The 12800-nt window shown below is 41.9% G+C and overlaps 1 protein-coding gene across 1 annotated transcript; it reads left to right on the top strand.

Moving 5' to 3' along the window:
• The first annotated feature begins 11901 nt into the window (after positions 1 to 11901).
• On the top strand, positions 11902 to 12378 carry LOC131228923 (uncharacterized). Its single transcript, XM_058224759.1, has one exon. It carries the CDS (start codon positions 11902 to 11904, stop codon positions 12376 to 12378), a length of 477 nt encoding a protein of 158 aa, XP_058080742.1.
• Positions 12379 to 12800: the final 422 nt, after the last annotated feature.

The following is a 12800-nucleotide window of genomic DNA, read 5'->3' on the forward strand; positions in this document are numbered from 1 at the left end:
CTTTGCAAGGGGCACTCTCGGTCCAAACGCCAAGCTTCCTAATGCCTGTTGAGGGTCGAATATTGCATATCAGACCCCAGTTATTGCCAGGATTTACAAACATAGTACTGTTTGATGGCCTGATTTAATCATGTTTGTGATGCAGGACGTATTCACGAGCCTGGACTGGGAAAGGGTACTAAAAGCATGGATTTAACGGTCTGAAGTCACCAAGGCAAGCGACGGACCCTAGGAGACCAAGATCGACAGATTTGCACGCCAGGGATCCGCGAAAATCGAGAAACTGAAGTTCAAGTGGCATGAAAAGCATCCAGAATACGAGATCACAGGGTTCTCACTATCTGTTCAGCTTGAGACTTCATATATGGCCTGAGGACTACAAATTAACCGTACACATAAAATTTCAGTCCTTGGATCCCTGTAGAAGTGGCCCAACGGCTAGATCAACCCCTAAAATCTTTATTTGGGTCCCACCTGATACATGGATGTACTTCAAATTTGGTCTCAACCCCTCAAAACGGATGAGAGAGAGGATGGACGGAGCAGATTTCTCACAAGTATCACAGGGAACCCTACATGTACAGTGCGTGTATATTATGGACACGCACTGGACACGCACCGGACGGTCAGCCCGGTCAAAGACGGGCTGACCCGTCTTTCTTCTTGCGCAGGAACAGCGGGCGTACGTGGGTCCACCGGTTTCGCTCAGTGTGGCCCACACGTCACTAATTCGGAGGATCTGAACCATCCATCTGCTCTAGAGGTGGGGCGTGACCATCTTCAAGCTTTCTTTTTGTCTCATGAACATGTAAACGTGTAAAAATACCGTCAAACGCAGAATGAACGGTGGAAGCAAAGATTCAAGGGGCCACATCAGAGGACGTCCAAAAATAGTCTTTTCCAACCGATTTTTTGAGTAGAACGTAATGGACGTGGTGGATTTCTCCGATGACATCAATAATGGGCCCCACCATCCCACCAGCGCGAATAGAGCTACGTAAGCTCTGTTCTGCGGTTGGATTTGTCGACCCAGGTGGGCCACCATGGCTGGCCAAGAGGAAGATCCGACCGGTTCATATTGTAGGAATTCCAAAATCAATCGAAGTCATGCTGATATTTGGCGGCCATGTACATTCACATGATTGTTATAGCGATCGTAAGAAGACCGTTTAACTGCCGTTGCAGCCTGATTATCTCAGTGGGCCGCATCAACGGACGACCAGAACCGACCATCTTTGGTCGAAATTTCGAGGAGAATCTGGTGAACGGAGTGGATCTCCTGTCTGAAACCAAGAATGGGCCCCACCAGAAAAAACAGCGTAAGAAATCCATTCCTTCTACGATTCGAACTGCGAAGAAAGGACGGCTCCAACTCCAGCAACGTGCGTAAGGAGCTTCCGCTCTCTCCCAGCCCACGTCCTTTTAGCCTATAAAAGAAAGAAAAAGAGAAAAGAGTGGGGGGCTTTTTGGACGGAAATTTGGAGACATCCTTTGACGCGTGAAGAGAGTTTTGTTCCTTTTTCTTTTTCCTTTTATTTTTATTTTAATTTGTTTATTTTATTTTTAAGAGATCCAGCCCATCCATGTCCGGCTGAACCTCTTAGCTAGGGCTAAGAGGTGAAGCTTGCAGCGTGATGGGGGACCTTTTTGCTTGTGCCTTTTGTTTAGACTAAACTGATGTTGATTTTAGTTGATTATTAAAGGAATGTTTTTCTTAGTCTTTAATGGTCTGTTGTGACTGAAATTACAATGGGTCTGCAATAGCTTTGAATATTTCTTTTTCCCTTTGATGTTTATAACGTCAGGAAGCCCTTTTGTTCACCATCGTCTCATGGGCATGGTCGGATGACGGTACCCTTCCTGACCTTCATGGCATGTTGATTGGTTGGTAATTAGTTTAATCTTGTTGTTTGCTTTGTCTCTTGGGCATGGTTTAGTGATGGAATCCATTCTAATTCATATACCTTCCATCTCTTGAAAACCAGATCAAGTCAGTTCAGTTTAAATTCAATAAATCTTGATGCAGGCATAAGATCTCCCTGATCTCTACAAGTGGATCCTCTGAATCCCTAGTTTCCTTCCTTTGAATTCCTTAAGTTATTAGATAATTATTCCACAATTACTCCTTAAATTCTATTTGATTTAGATTGCATCTTAGGCTAGTTCTATTTCTATCTAGTTTCAGGAAACGTACAAGTTTTAGTCCCTGTAGATTCGACCTTAGTCTTACCGAGTTTATTACTACATCACAACCCTATACTTGGGGAGTGAACAAGTTTTTTGCGCCGTTGCCGGGAACTGACGGTTACGATTCTTTGAAATTAATTAGTTTTAGAATTAATTTGAGATTAGGATTTTACTAACTTTAGTTTTTTTTCTATTTGATTTTTAGAACTAACTTGTTTCCTGTTTTGTAAGATCCTGACATAAACTTCTAAATTGGTAATCCTTTTCTAATTCCTCTACTTTTTCTATTTTTAGAATTAGGGTTTGAATTTTAGAAATTTTCTAATTCTAGTATTTTCCTTTATTTTATTTTTTTATTATTATTTTTTTTAGAAATAGTTTATTTTTAGAAACTTTTCTCTTTTGTTTTTAGAAACTTGGTTAGTTATTTCCTTTTTTTTTAGAGTTTCTTTCTAATTTTAGAAGCTAACTTTCTATTTTTATTAACTTTCTAATTCTAACTCTTTTAGAATCTAACTTTGTTTCCTAATTTATTTTTAGAAATTTTCTACTTGTAGACTTTTTGTTTAAAAACTAACATTACTTTAGAATTTTTAGATTTAGAAACTAATTTCTGTTGTTTTCTTTTGCAGGATCTTCATATAAGAATCTCTAGTCTCGTAACATCTTTCTAACTTCTCCTCTTACTTTATGTATTGCTGTAGGATTTTTCTTTCTTCTAGGATTAGACTCAGAGTTAGAGTTCTACCATGGAAGCATGGGTACGTGCATATGCCGAGATGGATAAGAGATATTGGGGAATGCTTAGGGTTGTGGAATTCAACGTATACCTCAAGATTTTTCTCCATCGAGAACAGACATTGAGAACCGACTAGAACGTTATGTTCCATCGGTTAATAGGGCCGTATACGATCGTAATTATGGAAATGAGGATTATTATCAACCATCATATCCTCCCATGTATGATCAGTATGACTATTACCAGGGAAAACATCAAAATTTGGGAGATGAACCAACTATATGTTATAATGATTATCCTCTTGGATACCCTACCATTGATATCCAACCAGAAACAATCCAAGAGGATTCAGCTCAGTGTAGCCTGGCCTATCTCACGAAAATGAGAAAATCGTTGGAAGCGCTTAATTCGAGCCTTGATAAGATAGAGGAGGCTCGGTTATCTCAGCCACAATTCATTCCAGAAATACAATACGAGAAAAGTGATCCTAACTCGCTTTTGAAGAACTCTGAAATTACAAATGAGGAGTTGGATTCCATTAATGAGCATACGGTTCAATTTCCCGATGAGTTTATCTCAATGACGGTTCAAAAGAATGGTGGAGATACATGAGTGTCTTTCGAATATAATGATGATGATATACTTCACTCACAGGATATACTAGATTTCAATGATGAGCGAGATGTTGGTTTATGTGAACCTCAACCCAATCTGGGAATAGAATATGAGGAAAGTGAACTCATCCCAAATGTGCACTGCACTGAACTAGAATATGATGAGTATTGGGATGACGATCATGAATATACAGCCCAAAGTCCCCTAGAATCAATCTCAAGTTTGGTCCAGGTTAATGATCAAGACGTACACGAAGTGGTCGGTCATAATGAGCCACTCCCCTTACCTGACATGTCTGATTTTAAGGTGGAGGATGAGCCCCTTATAATCGACCCGTCTAACTCTTATGAAACATGTTTGGACCACTCCTCTGAATTAAATGATGATGTGATTCGGGAGAAGGACGAGTTGCTCGCTACGATCTTGGAAATTGAAACCACTAAGTTGAGGCCACCATCTGAGCTGTACACGTTTGACAATTCAACACCTCAATTGAATAGTTTCAATGAACAAAGTGATCACATCGATGCTTCCCCTATTGATTTTCAATCTATCTGTGTAGGGCTCGAGCAAGAGAGCACACCTCCGTTTACCTTTAAAGACAATGGATTCCTTGGGCAGATCATCACGAGCTTTAATGTGGAACATAGGTCACACTCAACTGAATTTTCCAACTCTTTGGATGATTGTTTGGCACACTTTGCAGATTTAAATGATCCCATGATAAGAGACATAGTGAATGCCTTGCAAGACGACATCTCGGTAGTCATCACTGACCGAGTGAACCCTTACTCTGAAGCCCCTTCTTCCACAGATCCTGAATGTTTACCATTAGGGGAGGAGGAGCGAAAAATTGAACTGAAGTTTGCTACTTTGGAATGTGTTAAGACTACACCACTTCCTGAAAATTTTTCTCAATTTGATCTACCTGTAGTCTCTGATTCACCATGGGATACTAACTTTGCAACTTTTTCTGACATAGGTGAATCATATATATTTTGGATACCTCAAGCGAATCAACAGTAAAATTTTAATGAGGTACAAAAATTTCTCTGGAAAGTCAAGCTCCAGGGCATCTAAGCCCATTACAAAAAGGGCTTTTGGATGATCCTATTCAGAAACTTACTGAGAAACTTATCACGATACTGGCTGGAAGAGGGACCTTGCAGCATGATCGAGTAGTTTTTCCTACTTTCATAGGACTAGGGTAGTTGCTTTATTTGTCTGGCTAAAGACGGTAAACTTAGCGCTCCTGGGAGGCAACCCAGCTCTTTATTTCATTTCGTCAGTTAGTTCAATGTTTGTGGGTAACATGACTGCAAATCCTTACGAGACTACAACTCGTCCACTAGGGGTAACCTAGGGGTTTAAAGGCTTGTTGCATACGCTAAATGCAATCGAGAGCACCTCCGAAAGTGGTATAGGTAGGATTTTATTTTTATTATTTTATTTTACTTCTGTTGATTTTTCTTTTGTGTTGATCCGCTCTTACGTAGATATCTTGGGAAAGCCTCTTAATTCTTTCATACAGGTAATATCTTTCTGTCACTCCTCTTATATTTTCGTTGTCCCATGTGCATTGCATGCTTATTTCTTTTACATTGAGGACAATGTAGATTTTAGGTTGGGGGTGGGAGATTAGGTTTCCTAATCAGCATTTTCTTGGTCTTGAGCAAAAATTGTGAAAATTTTTAAATTTTTTTTGGACTTTCTTGTGTATTCGAAGGGATTTTGACGGCCATCTAGGGCACTTGAAATTTCAAGATACATGATGTTGGAAATTTAAGACGCTTGGATTCAGTATCTATTGGATTGCATAATTAAGTTTGAATTGTTAATCCAGAATTAGAAGTTGTACACTTTGATTGAGTTATGATCTCACATGTCACATCTCGCTTTCACATTAAGGTCTCAGTTTGATATTGAAGGATTTACTTGGTACTCACTAAGCATGAAGGAACCGGCCTGAGAAAATTGGAAGGATTGGGTGAATAATCTTCACCATGGGTTTGCTCCCTATAGGTGAAGATTTGATTTCCCAAAATAGCCGACGGAAAGGGGTGGGCAATGGTCTTCATCATAGGTTTGCTCCCTATAGGTGAAGATTTGATTCCTCCCCTTGGCGGTATTTTAATGAATATATATATATATATATATATATATATATATATCAAAGGTCGATTAATGAAAAGATGATCCGTGAGGAAAGTTTTAGTTATTATGAACTATCTTAGTGTTTACCGATAATAATATGAAATTAAGAAGTGAACCTTAATGATAAGCCGAGATTACACGATACACCCATGGAACTCAATATTTAGAATCGTTTTAATTAATGGATTAATATTTGAGCTTGATTATGAAGTTTACTGTGAGCCTGATTTCAGGAGAAAGTAATGCCAACATTCATGAATCTTAAAATTTGAGTATCTGAATTGTTTTTCATAAATCTCTTGAGTTTGTAGAAATTGTCCTGTAATTCTCAATTTATTTTTCGCATACCTTGCTCAGGACTAGCAAGATGCTGGTTAGGGGTTGTGTTGAGGGTCGAATATTGTATATCAGACCCCAGTTATTACCAGGATTTACAAAAATAGTACTGTTTGACGGCCTGATTTAATCATGTTTGTGATGCAGGGCGTATTCACGAGCGTGGACTGGGAAAGGGTACTAAAAGCATGGATTTAACGGTCTGAAGTCACCAAGGCAAGCGACGGACCCTAAGAGACCAAGATCGACAGATTTGCACGCCAGGGATCCGCGAAAATCGAGAAACTGAAGTTCAAGTGGCATGAAAATCATCCAGAATACGAGATCACAGGGTTCTCACTATCTGTTCAGCTTGAGATTTCATATATGGCCTGAGGACTACAAATTAACCGTACACATAAAATTTCAGTCCTTGGATCCCTGTAGAAGTGGTCCAACGGCTAGATCAGCCCCTAAAATCTTTATTTGGGTCCCACCTGATACATGGATGTACTTCAAATTTGGTCTCAACCCCTCAAAACGGATGAGAGAGAGGATGGACGGAGCAGATTTCTCACAAGTATCACAGGGAACCCTACATGTACAATGCGTGTATATTATGGACACGCACTGGACACACACCGGACGGTCAGCCCGGTCAAAGACGGGCTGACCCGTCTTTCTTCTTGCGTAGGAACAGCGAGCGTACATGGGTCCACCGGTTTCGCTCAGTGTGGCCCACACGTCACTAATTCGAAGGATCTGAACCATCCATCTGCTCCAGAGGTGGGGCGTGACCATCTTCAAGCTTTCTTTTTGGTCTCATGAACATGTAAACGTGTAAAAACACCGTCAAATGCAGAATGAACGGTGGAAGCAAAGATTCAAGGGGCCACATCAGAGGACGTCCAAAAATAGTCTTTTCCAACCGGTTTTTCGAGTAGAACGTAATGGACGTGGTGGATTTCTCCGATGACATCAATAATGGGCCCCACCATCCCACCAACGCGAATAGAGCTGCGTAAGCTCTGTTCTGCGACTGGATTTGTCGACCCAGGTGGGCCACCATGGCTGGCCAAGAGGAAGATCCGACCGGTTCATATTGTAGGAATTCCAAAATCAATCGAAGTCATGCTGATATTTGGCAGCCATGTACATTCACATGATTGTTATAGCGATCGCAAGAAGACCGTTTAACTGCCGTTGCAGCCTGATTATCTCAGTGGGCCGCATCAAAGGACGACCAGAACCGACCATCTCTGGTCGAAATTTCGAGGAGAATCTGGTGAACGAAGTGGATCTCCTGTCTGAAACCAAGAATGGGCCCCACCAGAAAAAACAGCATAAGAAATCCATTCCTTCTACGATTCGAACTGCGAAGAAAGGACGGCTCCAATTCCAGCAACGTGCGTAAGGAGCTTCCGCTCTCTCCCAGCCCACGTCCTTTTAGCCTATAAAAGAAAGAAAAAGAGAAAAGAGTGGGGGGCTTTTTGGACGGAAATTTGGAGACATCCTTTGACGCATGAAGAGAGTTTTATTCCTTTTTCTTTTTCCTTTTATTTTTATTTTAATTTGTTTATTTTGTTTTTAAGAGATCCAGCCCATCCATGTCCGGCTGAACCTCTTAGCTAGGGCTAAGAGGTGAAGCTTGCAGCGTGATGGGGGACCTTTTTGCTTGTGCCTTTTGTTTAGACTAAACTAATGTTGATTTTAGTTGATTATTAAAGGAATGTTTTTCTTAGTCTTTAATGGTCTGTTGTGACTGAAATTACAATGGGTCTGCAATGGCTTTGAATATTTCTTTTTCCCTTTGATGTTTATAACGTCAGGAAGCCCTGTTGTTCACCATCGTCTCATGGGCATGGTCGGATGACGGTACCCTCCTGACCTTCATGGCATGTTGATTGGTTGGTAATTAGTTTAATCTTGTTGTTTGCTTTGTCTCTTGGGCATAGTTTGGTGATGGAATCCATTCTAATTCATATACCTTCCATCTCTTGAAAACCAGATCAAGTCAGTTCAGTTTAAATTCAATAAATCTTGATGCAGGCATAAGATTTCCCTGATCTCTATAAGTGGATCCTTTGAATTCCTAGTTTCCTTCCTTTGAATTCCTTAAGTTATTAGATAATTATTCCACAATTACTCCTTAAATTCTATTTAATTTAGATTGCATCTTAGGCTAGTTCTATTTCTATCTAGTTTCAGGAAACGTACAAGTTTCAGTCCCTGTGGATTCGACCTCGGTCTTACCGAGTTTATTACTACATCACAACCCTATACTTGGGGAGTGAACAATACCTCACCAACTGGCACATGCCCAGAGGATCCCTCTCACACATCAAGTGAAGGAAGAAAATTCCATTGTCAAATCTCGCCAAGAATCGGTCACATTTCAAGAGAAATCATCAAGTCCATCACAAACAGTTCCAGACACAATCTCTTAGCATCAAGAACCAATGGTATACCTGGAAGGAAGAATGGTTCCCTCCTACAACCCGAAGGCAGCCCCATGGCATTACCCAGAATGCGCCGAAGTGGGCAACAACGGGAGGTATTTTAGGAGAGATAACCAGAATCCAAAAGAAACCCAGGGAACTTTATCAGGAACCACTTGCAAAACCGATGTTGCTTATGACATAGTAGCCCAACTCAAAATCATTCCCGGACAAATATCTATCTGGGAACTTTTATGTACATCAAGATCGCATCGAGAGATCTTTGCAAAAATATTGAATGATGCCCATATCTCTCCTGATGTACCTCCCGAAATGGTGGCAAGTATGATTGGACAACTCCTCACGCCACGAGCCATCACTTTCTCTGATAAGGAGTTGCCACCTGAAGGTCGCAGACATGGGCGTTCACTAAACATAGTTGTCTGTCATAAGAATTTCAAAGTCCCACTCGTGCTCATTGACAATGGATCCAGCCTTAACGTATGCCCTTTAAGGACTGCCGAACGGTTAGGGATAAAACCGTCTTATTTCAAACCCAGTACCATGAGCGTCAGAGCCTTCGATAACTCTCGGAGACAGGTTGAGGCAGAAATCGACCTTGAACTACAAATCGGACCAAACATAACTCTTGTCACATTTTAGGTCATTGACATTCCTGCCTCATTTAATCTTTTGATGAGGCGGTCATGCATCCATGCTGTTGGAGCCATCCCATCTACCCTCCTTCAAATGGTTAAATTCCCTTCGGGAAATCGAATCATTTCAGTATTGGCCAAACCAGAAACCATCCTACCAGTGATGGTCAATATCCCAGAAACCGACATCCCAGTGATTGACGTTTAGCATGCAAAGGATGACATATCATATCATAGTTTCAAATTTAAAAATGTGAACACAATCGCCAATCCACAACTTCTCACAGCTGAATATGTCATCCTCCTTGTTGAACGATTAATCCTGAACTATCGTACCGAGTTCCATAAAAAAAGTACGGTGGTAAAGCCAGCACGTGCCAACGTACAGAGACGGGGACTGAGATATCAGCCGACGCCAGAGGATCAAGCTGAAAGGCTCAAAAAAGGTCAACCATTTAGGTATACACCCATCAAATTTACTGGGATAGTTTGTGGAGACACGATGACTTCTCTTAAGGATCACCTCCAGCGGCTCAAACTCACAGAACATTCCAGCCAGGAATCCACTTGGCCCCCCATATGATGGGATAAGATCCTCAGGACATCAAAAGTACATCCGACACCAGGGGCAGAACCCCCAGACCCATCACATGAGGCTAGGGGCATGTAAAAGGATCCACCTGCAAAAGACCCAGAACTAGAGGTGCGGGAATAGGGAGACCCATCTCCACCCACAGTCAAGGAGGTACACCCCCACCACCAGCTCAGCAACACGAGGGGGAAAAACAACCCATCCATTGGATCGATAAAGGGAAGTGACCTTCCCATGACTGGACAGACGTCAAGGTTCCATCACAAAGTGAATCTGAGGAGCCCGAAGAGCTCCAGCTTCTGAGTGAAGAGATCGAATCAGACTCCGACTCTGAACCCAGCCCATCAGACATCATGTTCATCAGGACAGATGACCCATAGGAACAAATAGGTCAGAACAACGGGATCGAAAAGGGCAAAGAACGATGGTCAGCCATCCCCCTAACGATCGAATCAGCCGGCGAACCATTCATGGATGCCAGCCTTTAAAAAAAGTCAATATAAATAGTAGTTGGTACCCCGAATTAGGACAAGACCAATCATGGTTTTCAACACCGTCCTATTCGGGATACCTTAGCGACACAAAAAAATCAAAAAAAATTCAAAACACAAAAACATCATATATTCCCAAAAATACAAAAAAATCAAATATTCCTCAAAACCACAAAACATCAGAAAATTCTCAAAATACAAAAACAATAGAAAAATCTTTAAAAATCACCGTGCCAAACACTTCACATGCAATGCAGGAGTTTGAGGTCGACTCATATGATTTCGATCTAGAGTTGGACTTCGAGCTCATGGGTTTGGATAAAGGCCTTGATGAGGGAAATGATGATACTGCTCTCAAATTCGAGGATTCTCTCGAAAATTTTGAAATAAAAGCCAATGTTGTAGCAGATAATTTCGAAATTGTAAACTTAGGATCAGCGGAGCTCCCCAGAGAGGTGCGCATCGGAAGATCACTCTCCTCAGAACACAAGCAGAGGATGATGGAATTCCAGAGACCGAGGTTATCCAACTTTGCTTTCTCTTATAAGGATATGCCTGGGCTCGATGAAGATCTGGTGGTGCACCATTTGCCAAAAAAGCCAGACATGAAGCCTATCAAGCAAAAGTTGTGAAGAATGAAGCCCGAATGAGCTCTGAAAGTCCGTAATGAAGTCATCAAGAAATACAATGTGGGGTTCTTAATAGTCTCCAACTACCCGGAATAGCTCACAAATATGATACTAGTCCGAAAGAGGATGGGAAAGTCAGGATGTGCATCGACTTTAGGGACCTCAACAAAGCAAGCCCTAAGGATGACTTCCCTCTGCCTCACATCGACACACTGGTAGATAATACTACTGGACACAAGATCCTCTCCTTCATGGATAGTTTCTCTGGCTACAATCAAATCAAGATGGCCATTGAAGATCGAGAGAAGACTTTTTTCATCACATCGTGGGGAACTTTCTGCTATCAGGTTATGCCTTTTAGGCTGAAGAATGCAGGAGCTACATATCAGCGAGTCATGACTGCCTTGTTCCACGACATGATAAACAAGGAAATGGAAGTCTACGTAGACGACATGATCATCAAATCTTGCACGATTGAAGGACACTTCGAGGACCTTAAAAAGTTCTTCGATAGGCTAGAAAAGTTCAAGCTCCGACTCAATCCACAAAAATGTGTCTTCGGTGCAATCGGAGGCATGCTGTTAGGATTCATTGAGGGTATTCGGGTGGATGAGACCAAGACCAAGGCACTCATCGAAATGCCACCGCCTAAGATTGAAAAAGAAATTTGGGGCTTCCTTGGGCGAATCCAGTATATTAGCTGATTCATTGCACAACTCACTCCGGTCTGTGAGCCCATATTCAAGCTACTACGGAAGAACTCTCCAAAGGCATGGAATAACGATTGTTAGGCGGCCTTTAACAAGATCAAGAAGTATCTACTAAATCTTCCAGTGCTCATGCCACCTACCCTAGGAAGGCCATTACTATTATATATCTCTGTCGCAGCAGAAGCAATCGGATGTGTCCTTGGCCAACATGACGATACAGGGAGAAAGGAACAAGCGATCTACTATCTAAGCCGACGATTCACCAGCTATGAAGCCAAATACTCCAGCTTAGAGAAAACGTGCATCACCCTAGTTTGAGCAACACAACGGCTATGACAATTTATGTTCGCTCACCCAATCCTTCTGCTCGCTCGTATGGACCTGTTGAAATACTTGTTCGAAAAACCAACACTAACGGGCAGGATCGCAAAATGGCAGGTACTGCTTTCAGAATTCGACATCACATATTGCACCCAGAAAGCAATCAAGGGGCAAGCACTAGCCGATCACTTAGCAACACACTCTTTGCCTAATTACCAACCGTTGAAGACCTTCTTTCCTGATGAGGATATCCTCCTCATTGAGGAAGAAAAAGAAAAGAAGGCAGGAGCTTGGACACTCTTCTTCGATGGTGCCGCAAATTCAAAAGGAAGTGGAGTAGGCACCATACTCTACTCTCCCGATGACGTTCCCCTTCCCATATCCAGAAGGCTGGCATTCCAATGCACCAATAACATAGCTAAATATGAAGCATGCATCATCGGTCTAAAAGAAGCCATCATCCTCAATGTAAAGAAGTTACGAGTCTTCAGAGACTCACAACTAATCATCAATCAGATAAATGGCAATTAGAAGACCAAAGATAAAAAGCTGATCCCATATCACGTCTATTTGGAGAATTTAATGGAAGAATTCGACGAGATCACATTCTCTTACATGCCCCGAGCCAAGAACCAATTCGCAGATGCTCTGGCTACTCTCGCCTCCATGCTGGAGATCCCAAAGGGAGTTACTGAATGGGAACTCACGTCGAACTCCAGAGGGAGCCCGCATTCTGTTCACAGATCGACAAAGCTGAAACTCCCTCGAATGATCAGCCGTGGTATACAGACATCAAGGAATATCTCGAGTATTGGAAGTACCCGGAAGAAGCAACACCAGCAGATTGTCGCAATATCCAACGCCTATCAGCACAATTCGTGATTACTGGGGGCATTCTCTACAAGTGATCTTTCAACCAAGTCCTTCTCCGCTGCGTGGATGAAGCAGAAGCG

This window comes from Magnolia sinica, chromosome 16, assembly GCF_029962835.1.
Source record: "Magnolia sinica isolate HGM2019 chromosome 16, MsV1, whole genome shotgun sequence".
Taxonomy (NCBI): Eukaryota; Viridiplantae; Streptophyta; class Magnoliopsida; order Magnoliales; family Magnoliaceae; genus Magnolia; species Magnolia sinica.

Coding starts and splice junctions, on each gene's coding strand:
- LOC131228923 (XM_058224759.1), top strand. CDS start 11,902: ATGGACCTGTTGAAATACTTGTTCGAAAAACCAACACTAACGGGCAGG.